This window comes from Zosterops lateralis (genome assembly GCF_965231275.1).
Source record: "Zosterops lateralis genome assembly, chromosome: 13".
NCBI classification, from domain to species: domain Eukaryota; kingdom Metazoa; phylum Chordata; class Aves; order Passeriformes; family Zosteropidae; genus Zosterops; species Zosterops lateralis.
Window position 1 is genome coordinate 18,437,844 of NC_139773.1, and position 14,512 is coordinate 18,452,355.

Here is a 14,512-nt window from a genome sequence, read left to right on the forward strand (position 1 = left end):
TGTGTTTGTCCTGTCTGGTGTTATAAAAACATTTCTACCTGCCTTGCTACTGCCAGCTATGGAAAAATCTTACTTCTCTGGCACAAGGGTCCTCTGTATCCCGGGGCACAGTCACAGGTTCCATCCTCAGGGGAGCAGGATCCTCCATTCTCACAGCTGCAGGAGATGGAGCAGTTGGGTCCCCAGCGGCCCTGGGTGCAGATGTTGTCACAGTGGATGCCTAAGGACACAAAGCCACACGTTAGAGGCTTCCCACAACTTTTGCTCTGCTCATTGATCAAAGGAATGCTCGGCTGGACTGATGCCTCACAGTCTCTCAGAGCCAGCGAGGGAGTCTGGGAAGGAAACAGCTCCTCTTTTATCTGCTTAATAAAGTGAAAATTAAGAAAATGCCAGAGAGGTGAATTCTGTAGGTGTTAGTGGGTGCCTGTTCAGTCCTCAGCACCATGAAAGGAACTCTGCATGTCATCCACGAGATGAAGGTCAGGAATTGCTTTAAAGTCACAAAATAGCTCAAATAACTGGTCTGGAAATAGGCAGTTGATTGAAGCCTGATTACTTACCTGTTGTGAATTGGAAGACCATAAAAAGAAAAATCAGGATTTTGCAAAAACATGTTCAGTATTTGGATTTTTGAACACAAGTAAATTCAGCTCTATTTTGTGTTCTGTTCCCTTCCTGGCTTAAACTCCTGTGCTCTGGTGTTTTGTGCACATACCCCACATCCACCCAGAGCTCCCCAGTTGTGTGTGAATGAACTGAGTTCTGATCTAGCAAGTGGCCATATGTGAGCACAGGCTGAGCATTTGCATGTCAAATGGAGACTGAGACCTGCCAATCCAGCTCCCAGAGCTTCCCAGGCTGCTTGTTTGATATTTATTATTATGAAGAGCAAAGCTTGGAGACACCAAAAGGAACACACAGCCAGGAAACTTAACAAGAGGCTTCTGGCATGGTTTCAACTGGTGACTTTTAAAAACAACCTTGTGCCATGGCTTGTCACATCCAAAATGTAATTGAGGGAGGTGATCCTGCACACCGAGAGGCTCTCACTCCACTGAGATAAGGCAATAGCAATACCTGCAATTAGCAGGGTGATTTGCATGATCAAGGGCACTTTGATGGGTTTGCAGGATCATGAACTGAGGGATATAGAGCAGTGCCAGCTGCAAGGAGTGGCATTGACAGGAGCACTGATAACAACAGCAAAAATGGATCAGAAACTGGCTTGGAAATTTTCCCAAGAGCATGATCCAGGCAGGAGCCTGGCCCTGAGATTGGGGGGTACCCACACACCCCAGCTGGGCTTCCTACCATGAGATGTTCCTCATCCCCAACCTGAGATGTTCATCATCCCCATCCTGTGATGTTCTTTATTGTCCCCAACCTGAGATGTTCTTTTATCACCCCTGCACATGTCCCACTGCACAATGGGATCAAAGCAGCCCAGGGGTTGGGTTAGGGCAGCGCTCTGCAGAAACACAATCCCAATCATTTCCTCTGATAACTTCATCAGGATGCCAGAGGTAATGCACTGCATTTGGGGAGCTGTGATCTGTACAGTCCCCAAACTTTGAGGATTATTAAATCAGCTAAAAGTCATTAGAAACACACTTACGGTGCAGTTTTGAGTTGGTTTTATAAATCTCTGAAGTTAACACAGGAAGAAATACTGCAGAGCCAAAATTTCCCTTTTCTGAAGATTAATCACACAATTATATTGTCTCTTCCTCGAAAATCTTAACCAAGTCTGGCAAAACTACAGTTTGAAATGTGATTTCTAGTAATACATGATCTTAGGTTTATTTATAAAGAGGCATGGGCCGTTCTGTACAGCTTAATAAAACCCACATTAAAATACAGTAAAAACTTAATACAAGCTCAAGTCCTTCATATCCAAGTAAATAAATCTGAAAAAGGGGACAGTGAAAAGAGACAAGGAACATTTGTATTAGTAAACCCAAGAAAAATAATTATTTTAAACTATCTTCCCTGCTCCCTTCAAAATCAAATATATCCTTGGATTACTTAAACAAGTGTTTTGTGCGTGCATTTATGTATTGTATCCACAGTGCTCTGTAATTAAAAAGTCAGACAATAAATTGTAAAGAAATAAATGTGTTTTGTGTTTATAAATACATATATATGATCATTTATAGCCTTGAGTCTCAGTGTGAGCTCCCTGAACTTAAAATTCAGACGCAAACACAGGAAAAATGTGGATTTTTCCTCCTGATTGCAGCATTAAAATTACAATCCTGTCATTTTGGATGGGCTATTTATAAATGGGGACAATTAAACAGCATTATTTCTTGTCTCTTTTGCCAAAGTTTGGGGAAGAATGACACTGCCTCTTTTCTGGGAGAAGGTACCTGAATTAGAATGCCAGGGCTGTTCCTTGCAGCAGCAAAGTCCTTCCTTTGGTAATGAGTGATGAGGGATGTCTTCCCTCTCCTAACGAAGGCAATGAGTCATTGTGGAGCTGATTGTTGCAGCAAGATGGAAAAGGGGGGAAAAGGAAACTTTCCAGAAGCCACTGCCACCTATTACAGCCTTTATTTATTTGTGCATTTCCAGAAGACAAGCGAGATGGTGCCGCAATCAGCTTTTATGGCTTTTTATTACTCCAAGTTAATTCTCATGGAAGACTTCATTTTTGAAGGCTCCTCCACGCATTGAATTGCAAATATAAATGAGAAGTTAAAATTGCATCTGGACATGCAAGTCTTATGGAATTGTGCTGGAAAAAGCACCTTAATTTTACAATTCCCTAACCTGACAGCGTGTAAAGGGGGAGTCCATCCCTCCCAGCTACTTTACAGTCAGAGTCAGTGAAGCAGCAAGATTCTGTAATGTAAAACTTTAATATTTATTTAGGAACTTGCTGATGAACATTTCTGATATGCAATTAGTTTTCAATTTCCAGGACTACAAAAACTGCTGAAGTTGACACACCTCTGTATTGCCTCGTGTGGCAACCACAGATTCCTAATTTATGAACAAAGTCCTGGTTTCACATGCATGGTGTAGAAATTAGAAAGACAACTATCAGAAGTCCTCGAAGCTGCAGGAAGCAGTTCTATACATAAACTCTATTGCCTGGATACCAGGGAATTATCTGCCAGCCCGAGGCTGTGGTTCACAATTGCAGACACTGGTATAAAATTACACTTCCAAGACCTTTTTAAACAATGTTCTGGGGGTGAATTGTAAATGAAATCCACATAACTTCTATAAAATTGTAGTTATCCACTGGACATGGGCAAAAGATCTGCAGTTTTGCAGTAAGGCAGAGACCAGGTAAGAGCAGAGCCCACTGTGGCTTTAATTCAGTGAAACAGCAGCCATAAACTCTCCATGGCCCAGTAGGGATTTGGGGTATTGGATTTCTGTAAACACTGGCTGCTCTCCAGTGGGATTCCCTTTGGATTGCTCTGTACACGGCATTTAGCTGAGACAGTCCCAGAGTGCCTTCACTCCTTTTCCCCACACCAACCTCCTCTGCACAAAGGCTGGGGAGGAAAACCAGCCCTAAGGGCCTGAATTCCTGTGGAAAACACCAACTGGGCTGAACTCAGCCCACCAGAGCAGTCCCAACTGCACTGATCTAAGGGACAACCACACAGGAGAGCTGCTCCAAACTCCTGCCCCTCCAGGACAATTCTCTACCAGCTGCTGTCTGGGACATGGGGAATATCTGGGGTAACTCAGCCCAGACCTCCCAAGGGTGAAGCCATTTGGTTGGGCAGAGATCTTCCAATGTGGAGCTGCAGATAATCCTGACAAAGGGAAGCAGCAGGGAGAGAGGTAGAGGAGGAAGAGAATCACAGAATCCCAGAAGGGTTTGGGTTGGAGGAGACATTAAAGCTCATCCAGCTCCACCTCTGCCATGGGCAGAGACACCTTCCACTATCCCAGGCTGCTGCAAGCCCTTCCAACCTGGCCTTGAATACTGCCAGGGATCCAGGGGCAGCCACAGCTCCTCTGGGCACCCTGTGCCAGGGCCTGCCCACCCTCACAGGGAACAAATCCTCCCCAATATCCCATCCAGCCCTGCCCTCTGGCAGTGGGAAGCTGTTGGCAGAAACCTGTGTCTGTCTTACAGCTTCAAGTTTGATCAGATGAAGTCAGTCCTTGTATCCAAATTTACAAATCAAGCTGAGATGGATTAATCCAACATCCACACAAGCATCAGGAAGAGAGGCAAGAAAAAGAAGAAGGAAAAAAGTCCCCAGGCCATACAACTGGGATGTGAGACATCTATTGAAGAGCTCCTTCACAGGCTGCTTCCATTAACAATCATCAGTGGCTTCAAGAAAGTTTGTCAAAGTAATGCAGATCTGGTGCTGCCCATAACTACATCAGGCTGAAGGACTTTGGAGGATAAATTCCTGAAAGCCAGACATAAGCAGAATTCCCTTTTTTCCCTCTCCAGCTCCTGCAATTGCACTTGTGCTTGGGGATTACGTCTCTGGCTCTTAATAAAGCTGCCATTGTTTCGCTGCTGTGTCTCTGGATAGTTGGAAACTAATACTCCAAACACAATAAAAGAGCAAAAATGGATGGAATAAATGAGAAGCAGTGGCCTGGTTTTGACCACTGCTATCCCCCTGACAGTAGCCTCTGCAGCAGTGCCTGCACACTGCCCAGCATCTAATTATTTTTCAGGGATGTAGGAATTTGATAAATTATAGGATGTAGTTCCCTTCCCCCCCATGTACTTTAATTTTATATCTACCAGTGTATAACTGTAATTATTTCTCTGAATAAGATCTTCAGCTTTTTTTTTTTTTTTTCCCTCAATAGTCCCAATCTAAAGACAGATGCAACATCAATTAGGAATGACAGGAATGATTTCAGCAGACATTTGAATCCAACACAAACATTGTGCTCTCCTCCACCTGTCTTTCAACATGACATGAAGTCATAATAATCTCTTATTTCTGGCATTTGAATAGCTTTGGAAAGAAGTGCTTTTCATGCAAAAATAGGCACTGGATGTATGCAGGCAATGCCGTGGAGGCCTGAGGTTTGGTGAGTCACGTTTGGCTTTGATGTGGAACGTTGGTGGCTCGTGTCTGTGGCAGGATGAATCCTCAGTGATGGTTTGTACCTGCTGACAGGAGCCCACAACACAGCAAACACCCTCCAGCTGAGGCTGCAGGGCTGGCTGGGTGTGGGCAGGGCCAGCAGGGAGTTTATGGTGGTGGGAACAGCTCTGGGAATGTCTCAGGATGTGACCTCTGGAATGGGCTGTCCCTGGTGGGCTCTGCTCTCTGTCCCACCCCTCTGGCAGCATCCCCCACCCAGCCCAGGGGCACAGACAGAGGCCACCCAGGTCACCCCAAATCCAGCCCTGGCCTCCTCATTTCTACATTTATTTCTGATAAGGATTTCTATAATCACACATTCATGTTTTCTTTAACCTTATTCTCTTGTCTTTCCCTGATACTCTTATGGCTGCTCCACTTCTGTTGCCCCTATAAATTCTATTTAAATTGTATTTGAGATTAGGTCCATGTGCTTTCCTAAGCAGAGACTCTTCTGCTGCTTCATTCTCTAAAAGGTAAAAGACAATTCATTAAGAACACAGGAAAGAACTGTCCAAGCTGTGGATCAGCTGCTCAGAGGGGCTATCACAGAGCACCAACAAGAGTTCAAAAAGAATTCTTGATGCTTTTCCATCACTTTTTGCATCTTTATTCTTATCTCAGGCAAACCCTGAAGTATTTGACTCGGAGCCAGTCAGAAGCACCACAGCACAATTCCTGACAGCTCAGCATTTAAGAATGCTGAAGAATGAGAAAATCAGTGTGGGGAGGGCAGCAGATAGAAGAAAACATAAAGGGATCTCTCATAAAATTAAATGGAAACATTAAGAATTGATGGCTGCTCATCTAGTCTGCAAATAAGCTATTTTTGTTTTTATATAGTGAAACTACTCAGCAGAGAGAACAGCAGCCACACTCACATTATCTGTGAACTTCTCTGGTGGACTCAAATCCTTTTTTGCACTAATTTTTTTTCCCCAAATTGATGCCATGGAGCCCTTCCTTCTCTCGCTGAGCATCGTTCACCAGTGGATTCAGAGGGGCAGCTCCTGAGTGTAACAGCCCATCAGTCTAAATGAAAGCTCCATGATCTGGTCCTAAATAATGAAGAACAAGCCCTACCCTGCAGCAAGTGAAAAATTTGAAAATTGTCCCTTCTCTCATCTGTGCAGGGGCGATTTATGCACCCATTAATGGAAGTGTTTTTCTGCAAGTAATACACTTAGAGCCTAATGCACCTCCGTGGAGCTCTAATCCTACCCCTATTCTTAATTATCTAGAGAAATCTCCAGGTATGAATCACCCAACCCGGGGATTTTATGCAATAAAAGCTTTTGAGGCAAGGGATCTACCTCACAAGATATTAGCTAAGTCAAAATGTTTGCTAAAATTCAGGATGATGTGGTTCCCTCTGCTCCAGGGTATTCCCCAGGGTGAACTCTTGCAGGGGAAGAGTTGCCCTGAGCAGGCAAGGCAGACCTGCAGGAAATGGGGCTAAAAGGAGTCAAGCCCTACACAGCCCTGCTTCATCTTCAGAGCTTTCCCATTTCTTAAATGCTGGGAGCAGTTTCAGGCCAGGAGGGAAGAGAAAGCTGGGAAAGATCCAAGCAGACCATCAGCAGGCAAAGAGGAGGAACTGGTAACTGGGAAAACCTGGATTGTTTTCCTGCTGGAAATGTTCAAGCTCCTGAATGAAACCATGAGTGAAGAACAACTGAGAAGAGCTGGGGCACAACCAAAACCTTTTGTGGTCAATGATGTTGAAATTCCACCCTTTCTGCTCGGTGTGGGAGGGGAAGGAAGGTGTTTACTACATTTTTCACTGCAAACTCTCTCGTGAACAATATAATGTATCACAGAACCATGGAATAGTTTGGGCTGGGACATTAAAAATCATCCCATCCCACCTCTGCCATGGGCAGGGACACCTTCCACCATCCCAGGCTGCTCCAAGCCCTGTCCAGCCTGGCCTTGGACATTTCCAGGGATCCAGGGGCAGCCACAGCTTCTCTGTGCCAGGGCCTCACCCTCATAAGAAAGGCAATATAAAGAATATTTCTACTTTTTCTAATATCCAACCTAACCCTACTTTCTGGCAGTGTAAAGCCATTCCCCCCTGACCTGTCACTACCTGCTCTTGTAAATAGTCTCTCTCTACTATATAAATATATAAATATACACACACACCCCTCATTTTAGCTTGCAGCCTGTTTGCTGAGCACTCTTCCCTCTCCTCCTTTCACACCCAGCATGCCAGCAGGCAGGATTTAGTCTGCTGAAATGTGCACAAATAATTTTTCCCCCTGCTTCTCGCCCACATTTATTTATAGGTGACTATTGTACACACAGCCAGGCTTATATTTAGAATGTCTCCATATTAAAATGGAAAAGGGTTGGGTACCTCGAGCGTCAAGTCTCGTGTTTTTAGAGCCCATTAAATTAGCAGCACCCAGGATGCCACCCAAGCTCCATCTTCTCTCAGAAATTTAAAAGCTGCCCTTTATTAAGCAAAATTAAACCCCCAAATAAATACAGAGATAAAAGAACTTGTGTATCTCTTGTGTTTATAAGGTTATTACTGCAATAATTTGCATACATGCTGAAGTTTAGCAGGAGCCTTACTGCAGCTGCTAATTATAGTCTGAGGGTCTGATCCAACTCCCACTGAAGGAGTGGCAAAAATCCAACTGATTTCACAAAAGGTGAAATATATACAAAATCTGGCACAGGACAAACACAACTAAACCTCACTCAGATGAAAATCAGGAGCCCCCCAGGGACCTGCCAAGGAAGACACAGACATAATTAATGTCAGGACATCAATGAAATCTTTGATATAACTTCATAATTCATATTTTTGAAAATTTGCCCTGTATCAGCAGGAACCATCCTTAAAGGTTCCTGTCAAAGAGAGAATTTTTAAGCATAGCCTGACATTAAAATCTTATCAACTCACTTGAAATTAAGTCAATGAAAAATTAAAGCTAATTTCTAATAAGCTTATCTTACATTCATAGACTAAAGGGCACTTGTTGAATCCAGAGGGTAAGCACACCTTTCATGTGGAAAGGATTTTCACACTGGAAAGGCAGAGGCCAGGAGACAGGCTAAAATGCACCATTTTAGACTGACTCTAGAAATTTCTAGTTTTCCTGTCCATTTAAAGCTAATGTAAGGATACAGAATAATCACAGAAATAAATTATTAATTTAAAAATCTGGGATAAGACTGCCAGAAGTGATAAATGCAAAATCTGGTGTAGATAATGGGATAAGACATCTAGAAAATGCATGTTTAATAGGAACTTACTATTACTCTATTCTGGTATTTTAGGCTCTGTCTTACAAACCAATGGTATGAAACAATCTGATGGGGAAAAAAAAAAAAAGTCAAGCCATGACATTGTGAATTCTAAACCACTCTGGATCTTTGGTGAAAAAGCTGCAAGTGCATGAAACAAGTCCTAGATTTTTTTTCTCATTTTAAATAGGCATGGAAATAGGCTGAAAAACCAACTCCCAGTTTTATCATCACATGGGTGAGGTTGATCTACTAATCTACCAGAGAATTATTTAGGCTTCAACCCAGTGCAGCAGAGGACAGGATCTGGCCCTAAAATTATAAACTGGATACAGCTGCAATGGAAGAAAAGTCATATTGGTACAAACAAAATGCATTTTATGGAAAGGGTGGGTTTTTTTCCTTCAAGGATTTTTCACTTCCTTGCAAAGAACTCAGAGAAAGTGAAGTTAAAAATACCTTAGAGCTCCCCATCAAAGTGGTCACTGTTGCTTTAAAATTCAAAAAGGCTTTCCCTTGAGTAACAGCCTTATCAGTTTTCCTGAATTAATGTGTCCACAGGAGGCAAGAAACATGTTTCTGTGTTTGAGTGACAGTGCAGATGTCACTGCCAGCCTACAAATGTTCCCAGCCCTGCAGCCTGGTCCCTTGGAGCTGCCCTGGTCTGTGCCCAGCAGCACCTCCTGACCCCATCCCTCCCTCACGCCCCACACATGGAAATCCTGCAGCTCCAGACCCCCAAAACCACTGTGCTGGAGCTCTGCACACCAGGAGAGAAATCAGGGTTTGTGTTGCAGGAAATGTGTGGAAGTTATTGAGGTTGTAAAGGATAGTGAATTTGTATTTTGATTTCCTGCGTAACAGCAAAGAGGGAGGCTGCTCTTATGAGCCAGGAATGAAGCCTGAAGGTGTAAAGCACCAAGGTAATAACGAGATGTTCCTCAGCAGCATGCATCATTTGCATACCTGTGTTTGCCATCCTGATTAATTAAGGAAAATCTATATGGGCTTCTTTTATTATTAACTATGGGATGCACAGTTTTATGTTTTCCATCTCATATCTACAGCACCGGGCTAATTTTCCCAACACATCTTTGGGATGTTCAAACCTAGTGAATAAACTTTGGCTTTGGATACTGAGAGAAGCCCCTGGGTACACCAGCTCAGTGGGGAACTGAGATATCATCACCACGGCAGCTCTGCAAAACCAGAGCACCACACAAGAAAAAAGGCAGAACAAGATGCAGATAAGACAGCATTTCAGATTAAAGGAATTCAGATAAACAGGATTTTAACTGACCTTAGCATTTAGAGGAGTGGAATATATCCCCCTGCAGATCACTTCCCATTTAATGCCAGTGTAGGAGCTGAAAGGGTAACAAAACACACCCTGCCACAATTAACCTAGAGCACATTTTTTTTTGTCTCAGGGAGGAGCAGAGCTGGGCAGGAGGAGCAGCCAGGCTGTGCCTTTCCTCCTCTGATCAGTCTGGGAGTGGGAAAATGGATGGACTCAGGTCTTGGGGGCAGGAGGGGCAATACCTGGGTCTGTCTTCCCAGGGAGTCTTACTTGGCTCTGGTCAAGCACCTCCAGAAATTAGAGGACAGGCTAGCAGCTCTAATTTAATTATTGAAGGATTACTGAGGGAAGCAGCTAAAGGCTACATGGTTTTAACCAGCTGGAACCTGTGAGGAAGCCATTTCTGGTACAAAACCTGCTGCCAGCAGCTGCCTGAGGTGGGACCAAGCTGGGAAGGTTTGAAGTTCATCCTGCATCCCCACAGGGCTTGGCTGGAGCTGTCATCTCCAGGCCACAGCATTACACCTGGCACAGTCATCCTGCTCACCCAGCAAGGCTCCAGGGCAGCTGGTCCTTTCCTGTCCACCTGCAGATTATGTAATAATTAAGAGGAGCCTAACTGAAATTTATAACCTTGTCATTGTCACTTGAGCATCCAGGAGAGGAAACTCATTCTGCTTCTCCAGGACCTGTTTGCTTACAAAGGACCTCCTGGAGCTGCTCTACCACGCAGCATTTCTGTGTTTCCATTCCCTCTGTGGGTTCAGTGTGTGCAGGATCCCTAATTAACCAAATGTAATTAGCACTGAGCATTTTCATTTCAACCTGAGTGTTCATAAAGTAACACCTCTCCAACAAATGCCTGGTGTGTTGGAACTCTAAGGGATCTGTGAACACACAGAGCTGCAAGCACAGAAGTGTCTGCACCTAAAATGCACAGCAAAGGTGAGGAAAGAGATCCTTAAAAAACAGCCTGAGCAATCAAGATTTGATTTTTTGACAGCAAGAGTTTTCCTTTTTACCCAGCAGTAGATATGAACACCTCTTGTTTGGATTTCCAGGGTACAATTTGTATGTCCAACCTGGAGAACTCCCTCCAGTGCAAGGCTGAGCCTCCAGTGTCCCTGCATCCCACATTTCCTTCCTGTGGAGGGAAATGCAGCTCTGCATGGCATCAGCAGGTCATAGACTTTGGCCAACATTTCAACAAGTTTCACTTTGTTTTTACCACATGAGAGCATTTTGCCAATGCAGTTTTGAGCTCCTGTTTCTTACTGTGCTCTCTCCAAAGCCATTGGTGACACCCATGTCCCAGTACTTGGCTGGGGAGTTTGCAGCAGTAACTCCAGGTACTGTGAGGAACAAATGTGAGGAACAAACACTTTACTTTACCCATCAGACATGTATCATCTAAATAATATCAGCTCCTGATGGGAGGCCTGACAACACATGTTTGAGAAGAAAAGTTCTATGAACTTACCATTTGGTCTATTGATGTTATTTCTCAGCCAGCTTGAAAACACAATTGACAATTGCACAAAAGCAAAAGCTGGGGACAAGCCATTTCCTTGCCATCATACACAGGACAACCATGTCCAGAGCTGATCCAGCTCCTGCCTTTGGCTGCACATGTGGATTCTGTGAATTCTGTGAATATTCTATGTGCAATTCCCCACAGAGCCTGACAAAAAGGGGATGTGCACAGCTCAGAGCAGCTTGTTGCCTCTGTGCTTATTTATGCATCCAGCTGGTTTGCACAGCTTTGTGATCTCCTGGTGGAGATGTGGGGATCTCTTCATCATCTTCCCATCTGCCAGGGACACTCAGCTCCTGAAAATTACCTTCCCCCAGCTGGTCTCCACAGAAGGTCATTGTCCTGAGTAATAGTCTTGGGTGGCAGTCATGATATAATAAAAGGATGGCAGAGTGCTTTTACTTACCATGCTACTCTGGACATGACTTTTCCCTTCTTTTGCCAGTGCTCCTCCATGCTCTTACCATCTATCAGTCCCTGAAGGTTTATATCAGTAACATCTTGAAACCACTTTAAAGAAAATGGGTTCAATCTTCCCCTTGATCTTTACATAAAACACAGACATCAAGAGGGAGCCCCACGTCTGGGATGAACATACAGAATATGCTGTTTCAGATGAAGTTTTGTGGCTATTAGGATCAGAAAGCCACGTGAATTCTATGTTTGGTGTGAGTGGGCAGGAGAACCTTCTGAAGTTCCATGATCCTGAACTTTTCTGATCTTTTTCAGGCCATGCTTAATTAGTACCAAAATCAGAAAGCAAAAATTTCAGCCTGAATTATTTATCACCTCGTATTAATAAAATGCACGGCAATACACATCATGGCCCAGTTTACAACAACTGCAGATAAGATTAATCTTTCACTGATGCCATACTCCTTAAGATGAAAACATAATTATCTAGCTGAAGAGTTTCTTAAATTACATACTTTCAACCTGGCATGAGCAGAATTTATCCTTGTGTCTGGTGCCAAGCCAAGTGGAAAAAACATTGGAATAGAATTGACAAAACACGTGTTGGTTCTGTCTATCAACATTTCCACCTTGCAGGGCCCTGTCAACATTTCAACTCCAACGTGGTCTCAGATATGGATATAATATTTTCCTCCCTGAAATGTGATCCTGAAGAGAAGAATTCCAGACTTGCAGGAGCACATTGATGGATAAAGTGCTTAGGCTGCAGCAAATCCCCTCCAAGTTAATGTACACTTACCTTGCCCAAATGCAAATTAAAAGAAGGACATCAGAAATTATCTTTACCTTTAATTAATTAGTATCTGAATTTGATGTCCATTTACAGATGTGCATGAGAGTAAGCACAAAGTATTTGCTGCCAATGCCTTTGAGAAAAAGCCACACCTTCAGTCTGCATTGCCTGCAAAGGTCACTCCCTGCAGTTTCCTCTGGAACATCCAGAAGATGTGTAATAAACTTTTAGAATAGGTGTGTATAAATATCTCTCTTCAAATTACTGTGCTTTTAAAAGCCATTTTTTGCCTTGAAGAAGCTCACAGTGACTACAGGAAAACCCACCAGCTGTTTCTCTGCTGATCATCAATAATGAACAGTAGACTTTTAAAGCCTGATAGATGGATATATTGAAGGCAAGGAGGCTCAGAGAAAGATAAATACAGCCCAGCCAGTGAGGAAGGCAAGAGAATGAAGGAGGGGATGCAAGTGTGCCTATAAAATAGATTTTCTTGGGGAAAAAAATGTTCTTTTCAGGGATACATGCCCAGTATCTTCGAAAAGCAGCTTTGTTGTACACAAGATGTAGAACTTAGTAATTTTACATTTTATTTAGTTCTTTAAAGATTATTTCCATTGCATGTTATAGGGATAATTTCATTGCTTTTGCTTCATGCTCCTGGGAGCTGGGCTGCTGTGGGATGCCCTCTCCATCAGAAACAGAAGGCATGTGTTGGTTTAAGGCATAAATCAATGAGAAAGGTGACAGTATCCCAAATGTTTGCTGCCTCATCATCCTGCCTTGCTCCATGCTTCCTTCCAACTTATACTTGTTTGAAAAACAATTAAATTTTCCAAAAGACTTGCTGTTAATATAAATACATTTTGATTGTCAGTGCCACTGGTGGTTCTGCAGTATATGGAACACAACTTTATTTCCACCCAGGGCCTCAACAGAGAGCAGAGAGAGATTAACCAGCATTTTAGGCAGCAAAGTGTGAAATGGTTGGGTCAATAACTTGCCCCTTACTGCTGTCAAAGAGAACATCAGTGTGGAGTCAAGTGCAGGTCTAATTGTACTGAGAACTCCAGCCTGGACTCTCCAACTCCACTGAATATTCCTCTCTGTTGCTGTGTAATCACAAGAGCTCTGTCAAACCAGCATTAATCTGCTCTCTGCAACTGTCCTGTGACAAGAACCATTGGAAAATGGGAAAAAGCTGAGTTTTGTATCATGGAGCAGCTGTAATGACTCATCAGAAATGCTCTGTCTGCATCCCAGGGATGATGGTTCTGGGATTCACTGTCCCACAACTACACCCCTGTGGAAAGGGCAGTTCAAGGAGAAAAACTCTGCAGGATTATGGATGATCTGCATCCCTCCTGAGGATGCTTTTACAGAAGGCTAACATCTGGTTTGGAGCCATCTTCAACTCATCTGAATACAAATTTAATGAATGCCAATTATTGTCACCATCACGAGTGATTTAAATATGGGCAAGTTCAGCTGATCTTGTCTCAATCTATTATTTAGAAGTTTGCACTCACAAGTCCAGGGCTATAACTGATGCAACAGCAAAGCAAAACAAATCAACGAAACCCCCAAATCAACCAAAGCCCCAAGGTTTCCAAAGGGAATTGCTGATTTTACCTGTCCAGCCTGCAAGGCAGCAGCAGTACCCGGTGACAGGATCACACCCATCAGCGTGGTTACAGTCACAGCGCTCACTGCAATTAAGGCCATATGTTCCATCCTTCAAAAATATAAATAAAAAAGCCTCTCAGTGATCAGCTTTTTGTTCTGAAATGTGCCAAATCATCTATCACGTCCTTCTCAATGCTGAGTCGCATTTTTTAAATTAACGTAGAGAGAAGACAGAAACTCAGGGCCTGATGTTTCCATACAGAACCAAATGAGGAATCGCTTTAAAAAACGACGTCCAAGGAAATGCAGATAACACAGCAATAGCTCTGATAAAATACAAGGCAAACTATAATACATCCAGTTGACTGCTAGAACCCCAATCTGTTATTCACACTTCATTTCCTTCAGACATCACAGACAAATTGAGATCCTGCCCTGCTCTGTTCAGCAGAGCTATGGGGACTGTGGTTTAAAGGGGGTGTAAGACCATCCCC

The 14,512-nt window shown here is 43.4% G+C and overlaps 1 protein-coding gene across 2 annotated transcripts in view; it reads right to left on the reverse strand.

Moving 5' to 3' along the window:
- The window catches only part of MEGF11 (multiple EGF like domains 11), a gene marked incomplete at its 3' end in the record, with an annotated part of 185,586 nt that overhangs the window by 36,012 nt on the left and 135,062 nt on the right, over nucleotides 1–14,512 (reverse strand). For both annotated transcript variants that reach the window (XM_083870602.1, XM_083870603.1), the window contains exons 10-11: nucleotides 14,025–14,127; nucleotides 74–220 (exon numbers count right to left, since the gene is read on the reverse strand). In XM_083870602.1, the coding sequence (XP_083726728.1) occupies nucleotides 74–220; nucleotides 14,025–14,127 (250 nt within the window). The remainder of the gene's footprint in view (nucleotides 1–73; nucleotides 221–14,024; nucleotides 14,128–14,512) is intronic.